The sequence below is a fragment of the Salvelinus namaycush genome, chromosome 14 (assembly GCF_016432855.1).
Source record: "Salvelinus namaycush isolate Seneca chromosome 14, SaNama_1.0, whole genome shotgun sequence".
Lineage (NCBI taxonomy): Eukaryota > Metazoa > Chordata > Actinopteri > Salmoniformes > Salmonidae > Salvelinus > Salvelinus namaycush.
Genome location: NC_052320.1, coordinates 19,802,243 through 19,828,629, shown reverse-complemented (window position 1 = coordinate 19,828,629; position 26,387 = coordinate 19,802,243). Strand labels below are relative to the sequence as shown.

The following is a 26,387-nucleotide window of genomic DNA, read 5'->3' as shown; positions in this document are numbered from 1 at the left end:
ATTCTCAATCAGAGACAGCTGTCAATCGTTGTCCCTGATTGAGAATCATACTTAGGCAGCCAGGGTTTCACTTGTGTTTCGTGGGTGTTTGTTCCTGTGGAGGTTTTTGTTGCCACACAGGACGGTTTCGGTTTTGTCACGTTGGTTGTTTTTGTATTTTGAAGTGTTTTGTTGACTTTCATTAAAAGAATGAACACTAACCACTCTGCGTTTTGGTCCACACCTTCTGTCAGCGAGGACAGCCGTAACACAATGTATGAAAATATATGATCATACACAGGGAATGTGATCAATATTTACAGTAATATACATACAATATTCAGTTAGGATTAAAAAAACACAATTTAGACATATTGAAACTTTAAAAACAGTTTCAAGTCAAACTCCTCGTTAAGGCCAAGAGACAGTGTGTTGAGCCTGTTGATCCAGAAAGATTTCCTTTTGAAGAAGTTTCCTCTCTATGTCCCCTCCCCTGCGTGACATCTTGACTATTTCTATTTCAATGTATCTCAGGGAACTATTAGGACGTCCAGCTTGCACAAAATGAGCAGCAACCGGATTTTTTGTCTCACCTGTCCGTATATTGCGGCGGTGTTCACTGATCCGTGTCTTAAGGCTTCTACGGGTTTTCCATATGTAAGACAGACCACAAGGACATTTCAACATGTAAATAACATTGGTGTACATGCAGGTAATCAGGCCCTTGATCTTAAATCTTTGTCCTGTGCGGGGGTGGGTAAATGAGTTGCATTTGTATGTAAAGCTGCATTGAGCACATTGGCCACATTTGTAATTACCCTCTGGAACCTTGTCCAAATGTTTCCCCTTTCTCTGGTGGTTAATCCGATTTAACCACAATATCTCTCACGTTTGGGGGTCTTTTAAAAAACACACATTGGAGATATAAAAAATATTTGAAAAAGCTTTAGTACATTTAGTACAACAAAATTTACCTTTATCAGCATGCTGTCCAAAAATATAGTCACTATAGAAGCAAAAAGTGTCAAGGGAAAGGAAATACTGACATGACAAAAACATATAGGCCAATAATAAAAACCCTGGTAAGCAGGTGTGATGAAGGCTATTTGTCATATCTAGCATCTTTGATTGCAAAAAAACATCACTGGGTAAAAAGTTAAACTTAATGTATTATGCATGTGATAGTTGGCCAATGAGCGACTGAAAGTTGTTTTGTGTCATCGAAAGTAGCCTGTTTTGTTTTGCTCTGCGTTAAGTGATGTTTTTTACATATTTAACAAACTTCTGTCTCTCGATGTGTTTATAGTAAGCTACTTCTGTTGATTTGTGGACGCATGCTTCAATGGAATCCCGCGAGTGCGTCAAATGCAAGGAACTCTGACTGACGCGAGCTGATTGGCTTCAGCCTGGAAAGATATCCGCCTCGGCGTTGCCTTGTACGGGAAATGGAACGAGGCGTCCCTCTGACGTAGTGGTACGATACAATTGATCGTATAAAAATGTGTTCCCCTCAACAACATTTGGACTGCAGAGCAAAATAACTACTGGAGATGATGACTTTCCGCTTGGAATACGGACATTGCTTAAAATACTAGTGGGTTATAACAGGTAAGGAAGCGCTCAGCTTTCAGTATCATATTACATTTACCAGAAGGTCTAATCCCGAGTGATTTACAAGAGCAATTAGGTTTAAGTGCCTTGCTCAAGGGCACATTGACAGATGTTTGACCTAGTCAGTTTGGGGATTCGAACCAGTTCCCTTTCAGTTACTGACCCAATGCTCTTAACCACTAGGCTACCTGCCACCCCTTTATGGCGCATTCTGTAAATTAATGTAATTTAATTAGAACCATGTTATCCTGAGATGCATAAATCTAAAAGGCATACATGCAAAATACCTTAGAACTGGAGAGACATGCCATCCATAGGTGGCACAAAACCAAAAGACAAAAACAAATCTTAAGAATGGGAAGCATGGAAATAGCGCACATAGAACATATCTACCACTTAGACTTGCTTTCAATGAAGAGTGACAGATCGATAACACACATTTTATGTGAAATTGGTCAGGTCCACAAAGTTACTGTATATTTGACAGTGAATTGCTGCATTAGAAGTCAAAACAACAAATCATCATACTGTAAAGTTATTTAGTTATACGCATGCTACATGCACCTGTCAGCATGCAGTGGCTTACCTGTTGATACAGGTAGGAGGTACTACATGTGCTTCCACTTAGTTCCTCTGATGTGCATCACAACCTAATGCACTGCCAGCTACACTATTTTTAAAGCAATGTACTAGTCAGACAAACATACTCGTGTGGCTACATGGAGACAGACTTCAAGCTGCAATATGTAACTTTGTGGACCTGACCAATTTCACATAAAATGTGTGTTATCGATCTGTCACTCTTCATTGAAAGCAAGTCTAAGTGGTAGATATGTTCTATGTGCGCTATTTCCATGCTTCCCATTCTTAAGATTTGTTTTTGTCTTTTGGTTTTGTACACCAGTTTCAAACAGATAAATACAATATTTTGGGTTATGGAAAAGCTATTTGACAGCGGTTTAGATGGTACAATGATTCTCTACACTATACTTGCTTGTTTTGTCACATAAACAAAAATTAAGCAAACTATTAGAACTTTAGCAACCAGGAAATGGCGAAATGATTTCTGCATAGTGCATCTTTGAGTCTCCCTAACTTTAGTTGTGCTGAGACATTCAAATCAGTCTTTTACCTTCAGTGGGGGATCTACACTCCTGTTCCTTCATGGCCTGAGTCCATACTCTGAACGCCAACCCCCTCAGACATGTAGTTCGGTGTGTTTTTAAACTTCAAGGATTTCCAGTGTCGTGTTCATTATGCTGATTCTGTTGCAAAACGTTTCTTAAAATGGAACTAAATGGGGCGGGACCTACCTGTATTTGTCCAATAAACTTGTTTTAGTTGCAAAACGGAACGTTAATGATGGCTAAAGATTACACCCATGGGGATGTAGTTTGGGAAAACACTCAGCTGAAACCAAGGCTTTCTACAAGAGAGACCGTTTTCTCAGAATCTACCGGCGGGGTCAGAAGGGTTAGCATTACCTACTACACGTTGGGAGGAAGGGCACAGTTATGAAAGTTGTGGCTTGTCCTGCAGGGGAGGGGGAATCTGGCACCTGAAGTTAATTCATGTCATGCCTTTAGATGAGACAGATTTGACAGTCCTCCATAACTCATGCAGGGATTGTTAACCCAGGGGTACAGGATGTCAACTACAAATTCATGACTGTAGATTCTAGTATCTCTTATAGTCAGCTCACACAGGCCCTCTGTAAAATTGCCTTTGTAAATGTTCTCATGTATTGTCTGCACCTTTACTCAACAGAAATGGCCTGCTTTCACCCCCCGCATGGAGTTCAGCCTTATGATAACAGCCTCTACAACTGTCTCTGAGCCTGGACCTTCCCTGCAGGTTAGCCATGGACGTGAGTAGCCAGACGGACCAGCTCTCTGCCCCCTCCCTGCCTAGCATCAACTCCTTGGTGGGCACCTACACTGGCGAGTTTGATGCCTACTCCTGTCAGATCGCCATAGCTCCTACAACCTCTAGCACAGTCTCGGTCCATGAATCGCCCTTCAAGCTGGATGACTTCCAGATTTACGGCTGCTACCCTGGCAGCTTTGCCCTGAGCTACTTTGACGAAGCACTGTCTTCTGGTGGCTCTGAATGTTTCGGCAGCCCGGCGTCAGCCCAGTCTCCCTCTACCCCAGGCTTCCAGCCCCAGCCTGCTTGGGCCTCGGCCTCCGGCCCCTACTCTCCCGGCCCGGTCTGCTGGGTGGCTGATAAGACTGAATTATCACAGACATCCTCTTTCTTCACCTACGGCCCCGGCTCAGTAGAGGATCTGTCTCCTCTGGATCAGCCCCAGCTGGCTGAGCAAGGCCCCTTCTCTCTGAGTCAGGAGCAGCACTCCTCCCTGCTTTCTTTCTCCCCTCTAACCCTGGAGCCAGGCACCCTAGATGACTCTGGCTTCATGGAAGGTAACATGTCGCTGAAACCGAACAGCCCTACTGGAAATGAGGGTCGCTGTGCTGTCTGTGGGGACAACGCCTCCTGTCAGCACTATGGGGTTCGTACCTGTGAGGGCTGCAAAGGTTTTTTCAAGGTGAGCAGCTTTTTCCTCTCTTCCATCAATTTATTTCATAAATTGGTGTATAATGCATTTTTCATGCAATGCAAACACAATTCATATATGCATCTCCATTACTAGCCTGAACTTAATAGCTAAGTTTTCTTCCCTTCTGTGTTCTTTGCAGCGTACTGTACAGAAAAAAGCCAAATACGTGTGCCTTGCCAACAAGGACTGTCCAGTGGACAAGCGGCGACGGAATCGCTGTCAATTCTGTCGTTTTCAAAAGTGTCTGGCAGTAGGCATGGTGAAAGAAGGTGAGCCCAGCACTTCAGATGCATTTTACTACCACATCTTTCACAATAACTACTGTTTCTTTCTCAGTTGCTAAGACATTATTGACCTTGGATCTCTCTCGCTCTCTAAGTTGTGAGAACAGATAGCTTAAAAGGTCGAAGAGGTCGTCTGCCCTCCAAGCCAAAAGCAGCCCTGGACCTATCTTCTGCTGGGGCTCCAGTTAATATCATTGCCTCTCTTGTGAGGGCACACATCGACTCAAACCCTAGTGTTGGGAAACTGGACTACTCTAAGGTAAGGACTACTGCAAATTCTCCATTGTGGTCTGTCTATGACTTATTATTTTTTGGGGTTTAAGGTCGCTGTTGGTACTCTTTCTAAGGATGGAGCATAAATTTAACCAAAAGAATACAGGGCATTCCCCTAATGGAACTAACTCTTCTCCTTCCTTTCTAATTCAGTACCAGGAGACTGTGGCCAGTCTGTCAGAGAAAGCGGACGTTGGAGACGTCAAACAGTTCTACAACCTCCTCACGGCGTCCATGGACGTGATTAGCAAGTGGGCTGAGCGCATCCCTGGGTTCACTGCCTTCTGCTCTGAGGACCAGGAGCTGCTACTGGAGTCAGCCTTCGTGGAACTGTTCATCTTGCGACTAGCATACAGGTAAGAAGAACCAAATGATGTCATTGTAAAAAAATTAAATTGTTCAGGAGACCACCTTGCATATACAGAGCTATAACTGTGTTGTATTGACATTGGTCACTGTATTGCTAGGATTATACAGTAATTACAATATGAATGACAGGACTGATTGCACCCACAACTAACATTGTGCAGATATTTTAGAAGCAACAATCATGGGTTATCAAAGAAATTGTTAATCCATCCTATTTATATTCTCTTTCCAAGGATCAACCCTGAGACGCACAAGCTGATCTTCTGCAATGGAGTGGTGCTTCACCGGATGCAGTGTGTACGGGGCTTCGGTGACTGGATAGACTCCATCATGGACTTCTCCCAGAGCCTCCACCGCATGAATCTGGACATGTCGTCCTTCTCCTGCCTCACAACCCTGGTCATAATCACTGGTGAGAGCTCAACCCACCTACGCATACGCGCCAGCCTATCAGGCTCTGTTAAGAGACATCACACCATAATCCAGTACAGTATGACATTGCAACATAGCGCCTGCAGTCAATCTTTATGCTCACCCTGACCTGAGTTGCCTGAACAAGCTGGATATACATGCATCTTGATTCACAGGCTTACATAATGTTATTGTCTTACAGAATAATGATAAATGTCCTATTTTAAAAAATTATGCTCTCCACACTTTCTGGTCACACACGTGCCTTTTCTGTCTCCTGATTCTCCACAGACCGCCACGGCCTGAAGGAGCCCAAGCGGGTGGAGGAGTTCCAGAACCAGCTCATCACCTGTCTCAGAGATCACGTCTCGAGCTGCGCCTCGGACTCCACTCGGCCCAACTACCTGTCCCGCCTCCTGGGAAAACTGCCCGAGCTACGGACTCTCTGCACCCAGGGCCTGCAGCGCATCTTCTATCTTAAGCTTGAGGACTTGGTCCCACCACCCCCCATAGTGGACAAAATTTTAATGGAAACTCTGCCTTTCTGAGAGCGAAAGAAGACTATACAGTTTGCTAAAGAGACAATAAATGATGAAGTGATCTCCCTTTTGGAGTAGGGACAAACAAATGAAAGACTCTTAAAGACTGACATGAAAGTGCTGAATAATACTATCTTAAAAGCTCTGAAGCTATTCAATCACTCTCACTTGAGGAAAATAGGACCTCTTGTGCATTAGCAACGGCCATAGTATGGTGCTAAAAGGATAATTAACTTTATCATTTCAATAATAGTTTTGTGTTTTAGTGCAGTATTTCAGATGTATGGCTTTGAGTGTGCACTAATTATTTATACTGGAGTAAAAAACAGACAGGCCATGGACCAAAAGCAGACTGCAATAAGTTAAGGAAACAAAGTTAGATTTTGATGAACATGCGTTAGTGCACTTTAAAAATTGCATCAGTCATTACATTTCACAGGCCGAAGGACTGCATCATCTTGCTTCGTATGTACATTATGCCTTAGCTAGATGGTATTTTTGAGATTCAGGTTCAAGATTTTACTACTATCATGGTGTTATAGCTTAGCCACAATGACTCCACTGGCGCATTAAGACTGAAACATGTTACAATCATAAGGAAATTTGAGAAGGGTACCTGATCTTGTTGAGAACTACCAATTGCAGATAGTGATGTTGTATAAATATCACTGAAATATGGCAGCTATGATTGAGCAGCCAGAACAAGTATTACAACTTAATTATGTTTTTTTGCATCTAAGAATGTTTCACACTGAGTGTATAAAACATTAGTAACACCTACCTAATATTGAGTTGCCCTCAGAACAGCCTAAACTCGTCAGAGCATGGACTCTACGTGTTGAAAGTGATCCAGAGGGATGCAAGTTGACTGAATGTCCTTTGGGTGGTGGACCATTCTTGATACACATGGGAAACTGTTGAGTGTAAAAAAACCCAGCAGAGTAAAAAAAAAAAAAAAACATTATACAATACACAGCGCAGGATCACGTTACAAATATTAACTGACATGACAACACTAACAATCTTTTGTACAAACATACAAAGCTATTTAAATACTGGTCAAGAGTATATTTTGAGTACACAAAATGAAATTTACAACAAACAAAAAAATTCTCAAAGAATGTCACCCCCCCCTCTTACCATGTAGGTCCACTGCTTGGTCAAGAGTTGTTGATATCTGATAGTTTTACATAATACATGAGAGGATTGTAGGGGTAATCCAAGCACTAATGATAACCTTTTTTGCTGCTGGTAACCCTCCATAAATGATTATTTTCTGAACCAGTTGCAGTACAAATGAAGAGTCATCATTCAACAAAAATAAAGCTGGATTTTTGTTCACAAGGAAACCCATCATTTTTGTGAGGAAATCTGAAACATGTCACCAGAATTGGGACACCACAGGACATTCCCAAAACATGTGCATTAATGTTCCAACAGCATTCATACGGCATCTATCACATACTGGAGTAGGAATCAGCTTCATCTTAAAATGTCTAAATGGGGTTGTATAACTTGTAAGCTGGTGTGCTGGGTTTTTAAAGGTAACAAATACATTTCCCCAAATGGTATCCCAGTTCAGGGCGTGCCCCAACCCCTCCATTTCAGTTGCAGTTCTTGAAGCACTCAAACCGGTGGGCCTGGCACCTACTACCATACCCAGTTTAAAAAGGCACTTCAATCTTTTGTCTTGCCCATTCACCATCTGAATTGCACACATACACAATCCATGTCTCAATTGTCTCAATGCTTAAAAATCCTTCTTTAACCTGTCTCCTCCCCTTCATCTACACTGATTGTTGACTGTTGATTTAACAGGTGACATCAAGAAGGGATCATAGCTTTCCCCTGGTCAGTCTGATGGACATAGTGTTCCTCAGTGTACATCGCTTATTGTGTAAATTTGGACTATTATTGTGCAATACATGATTATGAATGTGTTTAAATTAGCATGGGATACTTAAAGCCACAATCTGCAAGATGGGCATACCATCTAAGAATGGGCCCATCAACAAAATATTGAGCAAATGCATTCCATGACATTTCCAGATGCAAATAGCACTTGAATTCTATGATTATATTGCTCAAGAAATGAGAAACATGATTTAAAGCTATTGTACATAATTTGTTTTGCCACAACTTTGGAAGCATGCTTGGGGTCATTGTCCATTTGGAAGACCCATTTGCGACCAAGCGTTAACTTCCTGACTGATGTCTTGAGATGTTGCTTCAATATATCCACATAATTTTCCATCCTCATGATGCCATCTATTTTGTGAAGTGCACCAGTCCCTCCTGCAGCAAAGCACCCCCACAACATGATGCTACCACCCCCGTGATTCACGTTTGGGATGGCGTTCTTCGGTTCGCAAGCCTCCTTCTTTTTCCTCCAAACATCAAGATGGTCATTATGGTCAAACAGTTCTATTTTTGTTTCATCAGACCAGAGGACATTTCTCCAAAAAGTACGATCTTTGTCCCCATGTGCAGTTGCAAACCGTAGTCTGGCTTTGTTATGGCGGTTTTGAAGCAGTGGCTTCTTCCTTGCTGAGCGGCCTTTCAGGTTATGTCGATATAGGACTCGTTTTACTGTGGATATAGATACTTTTGTACCTGTTTCCTCCAGCATCTTCACAAGGTCCTTTGCTGTTGTTCTGGGATTGATTTGCACTTTTCGCACCAAAGTACGTTCATCTCTAGGAGACAGAACGCATCTCCTTCCTGAGCGGTATGACGGCTGCGTGGTCCCATGGTGTTTATACTTGCTTACTATTGTTTGCACAGATGAACGTGGTACCTTCAGGTGTTTGGAAATTGCTCCCGAGGATGAGCCAGACTTGTGGAGGTCTCCAATTTTATTTCTGAGGTCTTGGCTGATTGCTTTTGATTTTCCCATGATATCAAGCAAAGAGGCAGAGTTTGAAGGTAGGCCTTGAAATACACCCACAGGTACACTCCAATTGACTCAAAATATGTCAATTAACCTATCAGAAGCATCTAAAGCCATGACATCATTTCTGGAATTTCCCAAGCTGTTTAAAGGCTCAGTCAACTTAGTGTATGTAAACTTCTGACCCACTGGAATTGTGATACAGTGAATTATAAGTGAAATAATCTGTCTGTAAACAATTGTTGGAAAAATTGCTTGTGTCATGCACAAAGTAGATGTCCTAACCGACTTGCCAAAACTATAGTTTGTTAACAAGAAATTTGTGGAGAGGTTGAAAAACGAGTTTTAATGACTCCAACCTAAGTGTATGTAAACTTCCGACTTCAACTGTATAAGTCTCCAATTTTAGTGATTTTTACAATTCGTTCCAGTCATTGGAAATAGGAAGCCAATTCTAGATTTAACTTTGGATTGGTGATGCTTAATGTGAGTCTGGAAGGAGAGTTTACAGTCTAGCCAGACACCTAGGTATTTATAGTTGTCAGAACCATCCAGAGTAGTGACGCTAGTCGGGCGGGCGGGTGCGGGCAGCGATCGGTTGAAGAGCATGCATTTCGTTTTACTAGCATTTAAGAGCAGTTGGAGGCCACGGAAGGAGTGTTGTATGACGTTGAAGTTCGTTTGGAGGTTTGTTAACACAGTGTCCAAAGAAGGGCCAGATGTATACAGAATGGTGTCGTCTGCATAGAGGTGGATCAAAGAATCACCCGCAGCAAGAGCGACATCATTGATATATACATAGAAAAGAGTCGGCCCGAGAATTGAACCCTGTGGCACCCCCATAGAGACTGCCGGAGATCCGGACAACAGGCCCTCCGATTTGACACACTGAACTCTATCTGGGAAGTAGTTGGTGATCCAGGCGAGGCAGTCATTTGAGAAACCAAGGCTGTTGAGTCTGCCGATAAGAATACGGTGATTGACAGAATCGAAAGCCTTGGCCAGGTCGATGAAGACGTCTGCACAGTACTGTCTTTTATCGATGGCGGTTATGATATTGTTTAGGACCTTGAGCGTGGCTGAGGTGCACCCGTGACCCGCTCGGAAACCAGATTGCATAGAGGAGAAGGTACGGTGGGATTCGAAATGGTCGGTGATCTGTTTGTTCACTTGGCTTTCGAAGACTTTAGAAAGTAAGGGCAGGATGGATATAGGTCTGTAACAGTTTGGGTCTAGACATCCCCCTTTGAAGAGGGGCATGACCGCGGCTGCTTTCCAATCTTTAGGAATCTCAGACGATATGAAAGAGAGGTTGAACAGACTAGTAATAGGGGTTGCAACAATGGCGGCGTGTGAAATGTGTATAGGTGCGGAGCTTTTGTGAAATAGCACAGTTACAAGTGGAAATAAAATTGGATGGACAACAGAAATAGAGGAAGGACTAAGAACAAACAAGAGAGAACTATTATAAAGTAGTCTGTGTCTGTAAAATAGGTATAAGATGTATAAATTGAAGGTAAAAGCAGAAGTGTTTATTAGTTTACTCCAATTGGGTAGGGTTGCGGGGAATAATAATAAAGGTATATTCTTTAAAAAAGTATGTATGTCTATATAGGTATGTGTATGTATATATGTATATATGTATGCATGCGTGTATGGATATATATATTTACCCAAAAAAAATATGGGGGATTGGAAATGATGCAGACAATTACATTGGAAGCAACATTCTTTCCGCAATATTAAGCTGATCCACCCCTAAAAAAAAAAAATAATAAAAAAAAATACAATGGCGGCGGATAATTTTAGGAAGAGGGTCCAGATTGTCTAGCCCAGCTGATTTGTAGGGATCCAGATTTTGCAGCTCTTTCAGAACATCAGCTGTCTGGATTTGGGTGAAGGAGAAGCGGGGGGGGGGGGGGGGGGGGGGGGCAGTTGCTGTGTGGGGTGCAGAGCTGTTGGCCGGGGTTGGGGTAGCCAGGTGGAAAGCATGGCCAGCCGTAGAGAAATGCTTATTGAAATTCTCGATTATCATGGATTTATCAGTGGTGACAGTGTTTCCTAGTCTCAGTGCAGTGGGCAGCTGGGAGGATGTACTCTTATTCTCCATGGACTTTACAGTCTCCCAAAACCTTTTGGAATTAGTGCTGCAGGGTGCAAATTTCTGTTTGAAAAAGCTAGCCTTTGCTTTCCTAACTGACTGTGTGTATTGGTTCCTGACTTCCCTGAAAAGTTGCATATCGCAGGGACTATTCGAAGCTAGTGCAGTACACCACAGTGTGATTTTGTGCTGGTCAAGGGCAGTAAAGTCTGGAGTGAACCACGGGCTATATCTGTTCTTAGTTTGTTTTTTTTATTGAAAGGGGCATGCTTATTTAAGATGGTGAGGAAAGCACATTTAAAAGAACAACCAGGCATCCTCTACTGACAGGATGAGGTCAATATCCTTCCAGGATACCCGGGCGAGGTCGATTAGAAAGGCCTGCTCGCAGAAGTGTTTTAGGGAGCGCTTGACAGTGATGAGGGGTGGTCCGAGAATGATTTACATGGTTATCAAAACGTCACGCCAGGGTAAGCCTACACGAATCACAGCCCTTATTTTAAGTGTTTCTAAAATCCCCTATGGGTAAAATTAATGGTGGAAAAACAATTGGAACCATTTCCCTATTTGACTGGTAGGTTTTATGGGTATTATGACACCTCCACTGTGGGGCTCTATAGTTTCTCTCACTTGTGATAGGATAACTTTCATTTAACAAGGGATTGGCCATACATAAAACCGTATGATCCAATCATAAATTACAATTACTTCCCTTCCCCAGTCGCTCAAGTGACTTATTTCAACAATGAATAGTGAGACATTCTCACACTTTAAAATATGTAGAGTATGCTTCAATTGCTGAGTGTAGACTACCACTTCTGGCGGGTTGCTACAAAGGCAATCATATGAAGAGACCATTCATGAAGTACAGGTGCTCCTTACATAGGTTATCAATTGCCCAAAATCAGGCAATAAGCATTGTGAGGGTGCAACTGCTAAGATGGAATAAGTTGGTGACCCAGTGACGCTAGACTGAAGACAGACAACTCCATGGGGAATAGACTTGGGTTTCACATGGCCTTGTGGGAACACAAACTGCCATGGCCTAATTTTGTCACCATGATCTGCGTCAACGATAGTGCACAGAAATGTGTGTGCAAAGAGAGACATGGGCTGCAGTCAGACTCAGAGCATGCAGCAAATGCAATCTGTGAGGAAACTTAACACATATTGCATACTAGGGGAGTTGATAAAAAGTAAATCCCTTTAAAAAGTTTGATACAAATTTTACTCAATGCTCCATTGGCTTGGTTACCTGCCAGTCACGTAGGTTGTTTCTTTCAATCCAATAACCATTCTTATGAAGTAATAATTACATATTAGCTGGGAGCTGTTACAAATCTGTATGTTATATTCAAACAAAATGTGATTAAAGCTGCACTAGTCATGTACAACACAATGTATACGGTGTCTGTCTGTATGACTACTGCTCAGTTCAATTAACTATAAAGATATAAGGGTCAAGTTCTTTCACTTTGTCCCATTTAGCTATTCCTACTGCATGAATATGTCATGAATTGAACATGAATTGTGCCAGCAGCATACCACCGCTGGTTTGCTTCTGAAGCTAAGCAGGGTTGGTTCCGGTCAGTCCCTGGATGGGAGACCAGATGCTGCTGGAAGTGGTGTTGGAGGGCCAGTAGGAGGCACTCTTTCCTCTGGTCTAAAAATATCCCAATGCCCCAGGGCAGTGATTGGGGACACTACTGTGTGTAGGGTGCTATCTTTCAGATGGGATGTTAAATGGGTGTCCTGACTCTCTGAGGTCATTAAAGATCCAATGGCACTTATTGTAAGAGTAGGGATGTTAACCCTGGTGTCCTGGCTAAATTCCCAATCTGGCCCTCAAACTATCATGGTCACCTAAGAATCCCCAGTTTGCAATTTGCTCATTCATCTCTTTAACTATTCCCCAGGTTGTTGCTGTAAATGAGAATGTGTTCTCAGTCAACTTACCTGGAAAAATAAGTGTCCCATCTGTATTCCTACCAACAGACACTGCATGTTCAGATTCAGCATAGATAGATATGGGCTGGGTGACAGAGGAAGCCCCATCCAGACCACTGGTGGGTGATGAGTTAGAGCACCTGATCAACACTAATTCTAGACTAGTGTCATGCCATAGAGAGGCTTTTATTCTCTATTTTGGGTGGGCATTCTAGTTTCTTTATTTCTATGTTTTCTGTTTCGGCCGGGTATGGTTCTCAATCAGGGACAGCTGTCTATCGTTGTCTCCGATTGGGAATCATACTTAGGCAGCCTGTTTTTCCACCTTAGTTGTGGGTAGTTATCTTTGTTAGTGGCACTATAGCCCTAGTAAGCTTCACGGTCGTTTCTTTGTGTCTTGTTTTGTTGGCAACATTTACATAAATAAAGGAAAATGTACGCTGCACGTTGGTCCAGTCATTTCCACCTAGACGATGCCCGTGACAACTAGGGGTTAGTCCAACAGTCCTCATGGAGAACTTGGGCAAGCACGTTTTGCATTGCCCGGTCCCCTGGCTGTTGCTTGAGTGGGCGAAGTTGACACTCACTTTGAAGCCGGGTGTCCCGGCGACGGAAGCAGAATGCCCCGCTCAAAACAGTCGGCGAGTCTGGCTGAGTCAAAAACAAAACAACAAAATGTACACGATAGAGACAAACTAACTTATGGTCATTGATTAACAAATATTTTAACAGCCATTTGCATCAGAGGCAAACTGAATAGATTTACTATGCTGTTTGTCATTAGTAGTAGTTATTAGTAGTTATAAAAACAGTAACAACTGTTTCTCTCTGTTTGACATTTTTCAATCGTCTGTCGGTTTATAGTATTGACTTTCACTGCTCCCAGCTCTACAATTCTCCGCTTTCGCCACTTAACATAGTCTGGCGTCCCATGTCAGTGCAAAACGAGCACGCCCCTTCTCACTGTGTATGAAGGCTTTCACTCCAGCCCTAAACAAATGTAACTGGTGTGAAATGGCTAGCCAGTTAGCGGTGCACGCTAATGGCATTTCAAAACGGTGACGTGCTCTGCATCGTTACCTATCGCTTTTGTGGAGCGATAGGTAAGGATGCTTCTAAGGTTGACTGTTTTCGATGTGTGCAGAGGGTCCCTGATTCAAGCCCAGGTTCGGGCGAGAGGGAAGAAAGCACACCTGAATCAGCCAATCAAGGTCTTGAGGAACAGGGTGCATATTCACAAAACACTTCTTTTGCAAAAACTTAAGAAGCTTCTTAAAAAATATATAATAAAGTTCATAAGATAGTTCATTAGTGCAATTCCTCAACAATATCTTAAGATTGAAAGATTTTCCTACAAACTTCTCAAATATCTTGTTAGAATCTTCTTAAGATATTTGTTCCTAGGCAACCGACAATCATGTTAGCATATTTCTTACTGAGATTACTGTCGTAAAACATTTTATTTAATATTTATGAATTATTTTACCTTTATTTAACTAGGCAAGTCAGTTTGTGAGTGTAGCCTATTCTCTCACTGCCCTGAGTTTAAGACAAGGATTTAGCTATCTTAGAATTAAGAACAAATCCAAAAACATTTTGCTTAAGGTGAAAGATAAGAAATAACGCAGAACATTTCCAATAAACTTTGAGGAATAGCAACTTTGCTTTACTTTCTTCATAAATCTATAGTTGAGGAAAATATGGCAGTTAAGAAATAAGAAATTAAGGTTTTGTGAATCTGGGCCCAGGTCCAAGGAGGGTTAGCCACCCCGTTCTAGAATGGTTGGTTAAGAATCACAGATCGGCTCTTAGACATAAACAAACTGCACAAAAACTGAAATTTCCCATTTACATAAGTACTTTGTTGAAGCACCTTTGGCAGCAAATTACAAACTTAAGTCTTCTTGGGTATGACGCTACAAGCATGGCACACCTGTATTTGGGGAGTTTCTCCTATTCTTCTCTGCAGGTCCTCTCAAGTTCTGTCAGGTTGGATGGGGAGCGTCGCTTCACAGCTATTTTCTGGTCTCTCCAGAGATGTTCAATCATTTTCAAGTCCGGGCTCTGGCTAGGCCACTCAAAGACTTGTCCTGAAGCCACGCCAGCGTTATCTTGGCTGTGTGCTTAGGGTCATGGCTCTGTTGGAAGGTGAACCTTTGCCCCAGTTGGAGGCCATGAGCGCTCTGGAGCAGATTTTCATCAAGGAGCTCTCTGTACTTTGCTCAGTTCATCTTTCCCTCGATCCTGACTAGTCTTCCAGTCCCTGCCGCTGAAAAAACATTGCCACAGCATGAAGATGCAACCACCATGCGGGCGGTCATGTGCCTTTTAGAGAAGAGTGGCTTCCATCTGGCCACTCTACCATAAAGGCCTGATTGGTGGAGTGCTGCATAGGTGGTTGTCCTTCTGGAACATTCTCCCATCTCCACAGAGGAACTCTGGAGCTCTGTCAGAGTGACCATCAGGTTCTTGGTCACCTCCCTGACCAAGGCCCTTCCCCCCCAGATTGCTCAGTTTGGCTGGGCGGACAGCTCTAGGAAGAGTCTTGGTGGTTACAAACTTCTTTCATTTAAGAATGATTGAGGCCATTGTGTTCTTGGGGACCTTCAATGCCGCAGACATTTTTTTGGTACCCCTCCCAGATATGTGACGACACAATCCTGTCTCGGAGCTCTACGAACAATTCCTTCAACCTCATGGCTTGGTTTTTGCTCTGGCATGCACTGTCAACTGTGGGACATTAGACAGGCGTGTGCCTTTCCAAATCATGTTCAATCAATTGATTTCACCACAGGTGAACTCCAATCAAGTTGTAGAAACATCAAGGATGATCAATGGAAACAGGATGCACCTGAGCCCAATTTCAAGTCTTATAGTAAAGGGTCTGAATTTATATATATTTTTAAATTTAAACTAGGCAAATCAATTAAGAACAAATTCTTATTTACAATGACGGCCTACCCCGGAAGACGCTGAGCCAATTGTGCGCCACCCTATGGGACTCCCAATCATGGCCGGATGTGATACAGCCTAAATACTTATGTAAATTAGGTATCCTTTTTTATTTTTAATACATTTGCAAAAATACCTAAAAACTTGTTCTCACTTTGTCATTATGGGTCAATTGTGTGTAGATTGATGAAGAACATTTTTTATTTAATCCATTTTAGAATAAGGCTGTAACGTAACAAAATGTGGAAAAAGGGGGGTCTGAATACTTTCTGAATGCAATGTATGTGTAGGCCAAGGGAATCCTAACCCATGTGTCTAAACCAATGACCATCAAGTAGTTTCCAGGCAATAAGGAACGTGTATTGCAGTTTCTTGTCCACATATTGTAGGACATAGGCCTACATAACTATCATTTTAGCAGCTCAAACAATGCAACGAAAAGGGTATTTCACTACGAGAATCACACAAATGCATTGGATCCAACTGTAAAAGGAAGTAGAAAGTCATGACTTGTTTAGATTCCTCCAAGTGTACACTATGTTCCTAGGGGGACTCATATTCTCTCAACCCAGATGGCAACATGGAAGGAGACAGACAGTCCTCTGAACACCTCCAATATTAGCCTCCACTTTAAAAATAGCCAGTCATCATATGAAATCAATAATGCCACTTAGAAGCGACTGAGTGTGTGTTGGCAGGGCAGGTCCCTTCTAGGATTAACACCCCACTTGTGGCCTTGGAGGTCTGTAACCGTAACCGATACTGCTCATGTTTGCTCACATGGACGCTTGAGGAACATCCAAATCCCATCAAGTGGAATAAGGACATTTGAGATATGAAGTAAAAACTGCCCATGGGAGATAACATAGTATCGCCAAAGTCCTAAAGGAAGCAGCCTGGACAGGTTTATCCAAATTCTAGTCCCCCTATAATCTCTTCAGGCTAGTTGCTGAAATTGATTCCATGAGTAATCAGTGGCAAGGGGAAAACCAATCTATAGTAGGTCTTGATGTATAGCAACATATGTATGAAAGATTACATCTTTAAAATGCAAAATGTATTTGCAGCATACATAGTCAAGTATAATTCAATAACTGTCTCTACACAGTGAATTGTGTATAAACCTAAATAGACTTTTCAGCTACAAATGGATTAACAGTGCCATCAGGTGGCCTTGAAGAGATGCAAAGGCAGCCCAAGAAAGTGAGAAGGGCAAACACACGTCTCCTTTAAAAATACTTATGTCAGAAACCTAGCTTGGCAAAGAAGCCTCAGAGAGCAGAGCATCACTACACAAAAACAATGAACGTCTTTGAAGTCTAGTTTTTAATTCAAGAAATCATGAACCTTGACATTCTTCTCACTTAAATTCTGACTGTCGTCATTCAAAAATGAACCTCATCATTTAGTTGTTCTTGAAATGTCATATTTTGGAAAGCTTCACTGGGAATTCAAGAATCTAATATATTTTCTGAGCATCATGAAACAGCTGACATTTCGCTTCTTGCATAAAGGAAACAATGGAATAACTTCATAGAGTTTGTTAAATCATATTGAAGAGAGAAAAAATAAAAAATATATTTCACTAACTTGGATGTTGCATGGGAGATAATTAATAGGACGTAGTCTAGAGAAGAGCACTCTGGATTTGACACTGTGCGTGGACGCTGCAACCTTTCAGCAGCTGCATCAGTTATCAGTGCGTCTCATCCTGAGGAAAATGACCTCTTCACGTGGTGAGAAAGTAGGATCAAATCTGCTTGTAGAAGACTGGAGACAGTCTAACGACCATGATAGGATCATGGTTGCTTCAAAGTAGGATTGTAACCCTACTTGTGTTTAAAGACATGCATAAATGCATTATGCATAAAGACATGCATAAATGACATGCATAAATAATGACATGCATAAATGTCTTTATATGTATTTTAAAATCACATTTTTAAGTTCAGTATGTTCCTTGAATATATATATATCTTTTATATCTCTTATTTTAAAAGTTGAACTGTTAAACATTGGGGTTGTTTACTTTTCATAGCCTCTATACCAATGCTATCGAATGTGTCACCATCCTTGCAGGAATACCAATAAAACCCATGTGTGGGATATCATTAACCTCTTTTGCGCAAGTTTAAAAACAAATGATATTATCATTACCTAATACCCTGTCTAAAGTAACATTCATGCAAACAGCTCACGTCAAAGAAAAGGCAAGTGTTGAGCCCTACTGTGACTTCTAATAAAAGCACCGTTGCTAAATACATACTATATAGAAATTCAAACTCAACTCTGGACCTCGAAGCCATTCACTGTTCCCCTTTAAATCAGGAACTGATTTAGCCCTATGCCACCAGGTGGGTGCAATTAATTATCAGGTAGAACAGAAAACCAGCAGGCTCCGGACCTCACAGGGTAAGAGTTGCGTACCCCTGCTATATAGTTATATTAGTTACACATTTAAAATATGGACAGTCCAGGGATATTTTACCCCCGATCATCTTGATAAAGGACCATACAATTATATTTTAAAGACAGTTATATTTAATGGATTACATAAAATAGAAAACAAATAACAGTAGGCTACACCAACATTCAATTTCCATGGTTAAATTGCCACAGTAGATTTGTCTTGGTAAACAAGGAAATCTTTTATTTCAGGTGTATGGAATGATTGTCAAATAGAACAAATCGCCCATGGTCTGCTCAAAGTAGGACTAAGTTGTTCCGATAATAATACCCACCAGAGGGCAAACATATCTTCAAAGACTATGGCAGCAAGCAGGACTAAGGTGACACCATAGAGATCACTACTTGGAAATAATCAGTTTTGGCTTGGACATTGCATTGAGGACTTCCACCATTTTAACATAGTCAACTGGGTGGGACTTCCTATGGGTTTAGGAAGGACCACACAATTCCATCCAGGTCATCAAGAGGGATAAGCCAATGAATTATGTGTGAGCAAACATTCCATATCTGCAGGTGGCAGTAACCAAGATGGAATAGGAAGCGAGATGTCCCACACACTGTTTTTTCTGGTTCATATATAGTCAATGAACTAAGCAGACCAGACCCTGCTGCTAATGCATTGGCCCATTTTTTATTTATTTTTCCCCCCCAATGGTAAACAGTTGAAGGAGCCGCACAGCTGTCACAATGGGATGCCTGACTATCGCATCCTAGCATCTGTGGACTATGATTTACACTTTGCTAAATTAATGTTTATGGCTTAGAAAATAAACAATTTAAAATGTTTTCACATGGTTTTGAAATGTTGCATTATTCAAGAGTCTAGTATGATAGCTGCATGAAAAGTTGCTTGCATAGCTAGCTGAATAGTTTCCCTGCTTAGCCATAGTCCAGTACGCTATCTACTCCGATTTCAGAGGATTCGTCTGAGCGTGCTTGAGCGCAGAATAACTGATGAATTTACAAACGCTCAACACCTGTTGATTATGACTGTGTTAGTAAACGTCGGCATTAAAACAATTCAATTTGTTGCCAGCAGCAAAGATGTATTTACCAACACTAGATAACATGAAAACAGCATAACCAGCTGCGTTAGTAAAATTGTCAGATTGAGGTTCTGTCATTTGTGTCTGGAAGTAATTTAGCTAGCCAACTTTAGCCAGTTAGCTTGGTAATCGACTGTGGTTGTAATGTCAGAACGCTCGGATCAATCCTACTCCTCGGCCAGTTCGTCCAGTGTGAATTGAACGCTCTGAATTTACAAACGCCCAGAGCGCACTCTGGCACTCCAGTGAATTTACGAACACACCATGTATGGTACATTTGAGCCAAACCCCCTCCGGCTCGTGACATTCCCGTTGCTAATGTGAATTAAAAAGTTTACATACATATGTCAATTGGAATTTAGTCCCGATACCTCTACTTCAACTATCTGCAGTTTGAGTCGCCAAACTTGGCTTTACACTCCAGATGGCAGTACGCACCCTTTGTTTACCACCTCAGAAGTAGTAGAAGAACGTTGACTAATCCAAATAGACAGGTTGGTTGTTTAGCAACAAAACCAACACATGCGCAACTATGGAGCAAAACAGACAGGATTGGCTTAGATTATTAACAAACTATATTTTATCTCTAATGTTTATTGAAAACAAACTGCACAATGAGCACTTGTCACAAATACATTGTCACAGTTGTTGGTTAGCTAGCGAATTTTTTGCCATATTAGCATATAGGTGGCATCAGTCAAAACAAGACATTGTAACAAGATACAAGCTGAAACGAACCACCTACAATACGATTCCCCAAATGGTAGCTTCTTGTCATTGTTGCCATCCAGAATCACAAAACAGACTTCTGCCCCATTTGATGAACGTGCATAGTTTGTGACATTGTCAGCTAATCAATCTATGGAGATGACCTTAACGGTTGCAATTAAGAACAGCTGCGTGGATGAATGTATTGTGTATTGACGGTTTAACAAGAGATCAGTTGGGCCCAGTTTTTCAAAAATTATCTGGATTTTGCCTATCGGATAGGATTAAATGTCCAACTCTAGTCCAATCTGCTTAAATGCCCTATCCATTTTCAACCTGTCAGTTCTCTTGAGCCCAACATGCAAATTGTAGACATTTAAACCGCCATGAGGACAGAACATTACCTCACTTTAAAAAAAATTGTAATTACAGGCCAAAATCCAATAATATACAACAAACTGGCAAAAGATCAAAGCAAGATCCATTAAGAGGCTAAATCAACTTCACAGTCAACATAATGAGCATCTTGAAGATATCTGATATGTGCAATACAGTGAGAATATATTCATATCTGCAGTAGGGCATCAGAAACATACAGTACATTAACAGGGAATGTTATAGGGAAACACTTCTGCAAAAAAGCCTTTTAATAACGAAAAAGGGGACACAAACCCCAATCACCATGTCTAAGGTTAGGTTACAAAGCATGCATTTATAGTCAAACAAAATAGTCAATGGGATTTTTCTCAAACGTGTCCATAATCAAGTCAAAGTGAGCTAATAAAACATGCATCTATGATATAAAACTTAACTGCAAGATAGCCTCTTGACTTCCAACTTTTGTCACTCATTCTGCCCTTAGTCAGTCCTGAACAAAAATTATGAGAAATACAATGAGCCTATGAGGGACAAGTGAACACCTGGCCACAAGCTTTTAAGTGAGACAGTACAGCAAGAAAAGACAGCGTGGCTCCAAACCATAAGAAATACAGAATGCTGTAACATAAAACAGATTAAACATGACTTACACATTTTCCAGGGCAGAGTTCTTGGAGCTCGGAGTCCAGGAGTAAGATTGTTTGTAGTGCATGGCTCAGTCCTAAAAAAAAAGGAGACTACACTTAAAACTATGTTTTAAATTTGAAAATATTAACCAGCTCTGTTTCAAATATCATATCTAGTAGCAATGAACTCCACTGCAAACTTTGTGTGGTCAGCTGACCTGTTCTGACTGATCAGGTTTGTGGACACTCCCCATACGAAAGGCACCGAAGAAATATCAGCTTCTAGAAAAAGAAAAAGCTGCATTTAAATAAAATGCTGCCGATGGAAATCAATGGAAAATCTCCAGCATAAAAATATCTGAAAAGTTGCATTCACTGCATCAGTCCACAGAGTGTGCAGAAGTTGCGAAACAAATAAATGCATACATGGCATCTTTGCTTTGAGTACACACGCATAATCAGCAGTTTGAGAGAGAGTACCTTTATCCCAGTCCTCATCACAGTTGGTGTTGGTCCAGGTGCTAACAGGTACCTGCCACTTGCTCTGCACCTCAGCGCTGCCTACTGGAAATAACAGAACCTGGTTAGACTCACTAAAGGGTGCAAATAGGCTTATCATTGAATAATGAAAATACAGGAAGGGTAAAACAAAACAAAAAAAGCTCACAGTCTTCTGCATTCACAGATATTCTGTCAACACAGTTAGCAATGTGGTGTGAAAGCTCATGCTTGGGCATCAGGTGGCGGGCGTTGAAAGGGCACGTTTTTAATTCACTGGCCAGTTTAGGGTGGTTCTACAGGAAAGGACAAGAGGACAGCTGAATAACTTGTTTTCCCATGTACTAACTGACTATATTAGCAACATTTAAGATGACATGGCACAATGTCATATTGCGCCTTCAACAACATTACTTCCTATAGCTACTAACTTTGCTGCATTTGATCAGATGGTATGGAAAGCGGCAGGCACGGATCTGATGGTTCTTGTCGTATGGACACTGAAGGAGTTTATTTGGATCACAGGCATCTTCTGGATCTATTGACAACAGAGAAAATAATGCCATGGAGCAAAGTTAACACCAAGGAAATTACTTAGTTAGAATGAGCTAAAAGTAGACTAATGTAGGCAAGGTGTCAAATCAAAATCAAACGTTATTATTCACATGCGCCGAATACAATAGGTGTAGACTTTACAGTGAAATGCTTACTTACGAGCCCCTAAACAATGCAGTTTAAAAAAATACAGGTAAGAATAACAAATAAAAGCAACAAGTAATTAAATAGCAGCAGTGAAATAACAATAGCGAGACTATACAGAGTCAATGTGCAGGAGCTACGGTTAGTTGAGGGAATATGTACATGTAGGTAGAGTTATTAAAGTGACTATGCATAGATGATAACAACAGAGAGTAATAGCGGTGTAAAAGAGGGGGGCAATGCAAATAGTCTGGGTAGCCATTTGATTAGATATTCAGGAGTCTTATGGCTTGGGGGTAGAAGCTGTTAAGAAGCCTCTTGGACCAAGACTTGGCACTCCGATATCACTTGCCGTACGGTAGCAGAGAGAACAGTCTATGACTACGGTGGCTGGAATTTTTAGGGCCTTCCTCTGACAGCGCCTGTTATAGAGGTCCTGGATGGCAGGAAGCTTGGCCCCAGTGATGTACTGGGCCGTTTGCAATACCCTCTGTTGTGCCTTGCGGTCGGAGGCCGAGCAGTAGCAATACCAGGCAGTGATGCAACCACTCAGGATGCTCTTGATGGTGCAGCTGTAAAATCTTGAGAGGATCTGAGGACCCTTGCCAAATCTTTTCAGTCTCCTGAGGGGGAATAGGTTTTGTCGTGCCCTCTTCACAACTGTCTTGGACTATGTTAGTTTGTTGGTGAAGTGGACACCAAGGAACTTGAAGCTCTCAACCTGCACCACTACAGCCCCGTCGATGAGAATGGGGGAGTGCTCGGTCCTCTTTTTCCTGTAGTCCACAATAATCTCCTTTGTCTTGATCACGTTGATGGAGAGGTTGTTGTCCTGGCACCACACAGCCAGGTCTCTGACCACCTCCATATAGGCTGTCTTGTCGGTGATCAGACCTACCACTGTTGTGTCATCAGCAAACTTAATGACGGTGTTGGAGTCATGCCTGGCCGTGCAGTCATGAGCGAACAAGAAGTACAGGAGGGGACTGAGCACGCACCCCTGAGGGGCCCCTGTGTTGAGGATCAGCGTGGCGGATGTGTTGTTACCTACCCTTACCAACTGGGGGCGGCCCATTAGGAAGTCCAGTATCCAGTTGCAGAGGGAGTTGTTCAGTCCCAGGGTCCTTAGCTTATTGATGAGCTTTGAGGGCACTATGTTGTTGAACGCTGACCTGTAGTCAATGAATAGCATTCTCACATAGGTGTTCCTTTTGCCCAGGTGGGAAAGGGCAGTGTGGAGTGCAATAGATACTGCATCTGTGGATCTGTTGGAGCGGTATGCAAATTGGAGTGGGTCTAGGGTTTCTGGGATGTTGTTTATGTGAGCCATGACCAGCCTTTCAAAGCACTTCATGGCTACAGATGTGAGTGCTACGTGTCGGTAGTCATTTAGGCAGGTTACCTTAGTGTTCTTGGGCACAGGGACTATGGTGGTCTGTTTGTTGGTATTACAGACTTGGACAGGGAGAGGTTGAAAATGTCAGTGAAGACACTTGCCAGTTGGTGTCACTGGGCAGCTCTCGTCTGTGCTTCTCTTTGTAGTCTGTAATGGTTTGCAAGCCCTGCCACATCCGAACAAGCGTCAGAGCCGGTGTAGTACGATTCGATCTTAGTTCTGTATTGACGCTTTGCCTGTTTGATGGTTCGTCGGAGGGCATAGCGGGATTTCTCATAAGCTTCCGGGGTAGAGTCCCGCTCCTTGAAAGCGGCAGCTCTAGCCTTTAGCTCAGTGCAGATGTTGCCTGTAATCCATGGCTTCTGGTTGGGGTATGTACGCACGGTCACTGTGGGGACGACGTCGTCGATGCACTTATTGATGAAGCCAATGACTGATGTGTACTCCTCAATGCCGTCGGAGGATTCCCGGAACATATTCCAGTCTGTGATAGCAAAACAGTCCTGTAATTGATCGAGTCACGGGTGCTTCCTGCTTTAATTTTTGCTTGTAAACAGGAATCAGGAGGATAGAATTATGGTTTACCCAAATGCAGGGTGCGAATTACAGGGGAGCCAGGGCCCAGCCACCTTGAATGAGACGTTAGCTCCCCTAAATGCAACAAAAATACAACTTTATTTTTTTTTTTCAGCTTTATTTAACCAGGTAGGCCAGTTGAGAACAAGTTCTCATTTACAACTGCGACCTTTACTACTGTCTGCAAGACATCAATTAATGTAGGCCTAATCAATGGCAATGGCTGAATGTCATTGGGCACACTTTTTGGTGTTTTGTAAGAGATGTCTATTTCCATTCTTCAAATGGCGTGAGTATACCATTTGGTGGCTATACAAGCAGTTTGGATGATGGAATGTTGGAGTGTACGAACACGCACAGGTAGCCTACTTTTTGAATTGATTTATTTGACAGATGAAAATATCATGACTTGCTGTGTTCATGCCTCTTTAAAAAGGTAATATTTTCTCTGTTTAAATGACGTCTATTATTAAATTAATAAATAGAGACCCCCGGATGTCATTGCGTAATCAGCACTCTGCCCAAATGGATCCAATCAAAAAGGGATAGTTAGGCCTAGGCCTGTTGCCTTCCTGTAGCATACATTAGGTAATTCCAGCAACATTGAAGAATACAAACACGGTGGTGCTAGCACAGATTGTACAATGAGACATATTTCACTGGATGTGTAAACGTGAAGCATCCAGTTGGTGGTTCCACTCACTACCAAATATGGTAGTGAGAGGAAGCCCACTGGCAGGCAGTGGATTTTGTCCAACAATCTGCAAATTCTCATCAATTAAACATTTGATCTCAATAAAGTTCCAAAAAATTATAATCTGTTATAAACAGAGTGGACTAAGTTTTATAGACATTACCCTTTGCAAAAGTTTATTTTTTAAAAGCAAGCTGTTTAGGAGCACAAACGCGAATTGAGTCATTGTAAACGCGCACTTCACAGTAGGCGTTCCCTAACGGAAATATGTAGATGCATACTAGAACGCGCCAATGGGATATTGCTAGCGCGTGCTTGGCTCTGCCCACCATGACTCATTTGTCCCATTGGAAACAACAACCTGTGGTCTATCTTGGTTTAGTTATAAAAGTATTCAAGCCTCTGTCATAGTCAGTTGATCACATCCGTGCAGGACAATCAGGTCACTGCAGACAGAGACACGTGAATTAAAGTATGAGAAGTCCCTAGGAGCCAACAATCAAAAATTGTAATTGATTGAAATACAAAAGGCAATGTATATTTGACTCTTACCAGCCTTTTCCCCTTCCTCATCGTTCCAGCGTGGCAATGGCTCAGCTAGAGTAGTCTTCGAAGGACTACAAGTTGATCCAAATCTGATGGTAGACATCTTTCCTCGAAGTGTGGCCTGGTGGTCGCTGAAGCCAGGTTACCGAGCTAATTTACTCAAGTTCGTAGCACATGAATACTTAAATTATCTTTCAGGTAACGTTAGGTAGCTTACAATGTTACACCATGATCATGCATTCAACCGCTGGCTACAGTTTGAGTTTCTAATTTGCACGTTTTTTTTCCTGATACTAGCTAATAACATGTGGCATGGCCAGCCCCCTAGCTAGGAACGTTTAAATAATGATTCTGCATAATAATGATAGCTCTCAAACTTTGCCTTTCTCTTGGCAATAAACAGATTTTTAAAAAGTAAACCAAGCAACGTCTTTAAAAAATAACCAGATTTAGCAAATATTCACCTTTTTAGTAAACTGAATTTGGAAGAGCGCGTGTAGATAGCTGTAGTGGAAATTGACTTCAACTTTTAAATACGGCAAAACATGGTTTGATCCAGTGGGTGTGTCCTACAATGTCAATCAGCCATGTCATTGGCTGTCAATCACGTTGCCACAACATATGTGACGCTCAGCGAACTGAACAAAAATATAAACGCAACAATTTAAAATATTTTACTTAGTTACAGTTCATAAGGAAATTAGTAAATTGAAATAAATTCATTTGACTTAATCTATGTATTTCACTGGGAATACAGATATGCAAAATATTTTATTTAACCTTTTATTTAACTAGGCAAGTCAGTTAAGAACAAATTCTTAAAAGGTAGGGGCGT

General features: G+C 41.8%; 1 protein-coding gene and 1 pseudogene across 2 annotated transcripts; one reads left to right on the top strand and one right to left on the bottom strand.

Annotated features, from left to right (window-relative positions):
* Positions 1-3,359: 3,359 nt before the first annotated feature.
* LOC120058652 lies at positions 3,360-6,656 on the top strand (annotated as a pseudogene).
* Positions 6,657-20,038: 13,382 nt separating this feature from the next.
* zgc:56699 (uncharacterized protein LOC405758 homolog) lies at positions 20,039-26,078 on the bottom strand. Of its 2 annotated transcripts, XM_039008158.1 has the most exons (7): positions 25,559-26,078; positions 22,073-22,179; positions 21,811-21,937; positions 21,624-21,707; positions 21,362-21,425; positions 21,168-21,238; positions 20,039-21,007 (listed from the first exon to the last, which is right to left on the bottom strand). In XM_039008158.1, coding segments are annotated over exons 1-7 (552 nt in total). In that variant the 5' UTR covers positions 25,656-26,078; the 3' UTR covers positions 20,039-21,005. The 2 variants fall into 2 exon arrangements, with proteins under 2 accessions (XP_038864086.1, XP_038864085.1); XM_039008157.1 differs by having other exon boundaries at positions 20,039-21,238.
* Between the last annotated feature and the right edge of the window lie 309 nt (positions 26,079-26,387).

What these genes read in the sequence shown, in the direction of transcription:
- zgc:56699 (XM_039008157.1), bottom strand. Translation starts at nt 25,655, where the DNA reads ATGTCTACCATCAGATTTGGATCAACTTGTAGTCCTTCGAAGACTACT. An exon ending in ATCTGATCAAATGCAGCAAA is followed by an intron (nt 21,938 to 22,072) that starts GTTAGTAGCTAT and finishes CCTTTCCTGTAG; the next exon opens with AACCACCCTAAACTGGCCAG. An exon ending in ATCTGTGAATGCAGAAGACT is followed by an intron (nt 21,708 to 21,810) that starts GTGAGCTTTTTT and finishes TGTTATTTCCAG; the next exon opens with TAGGCAGCGCTGAGGTGCAG.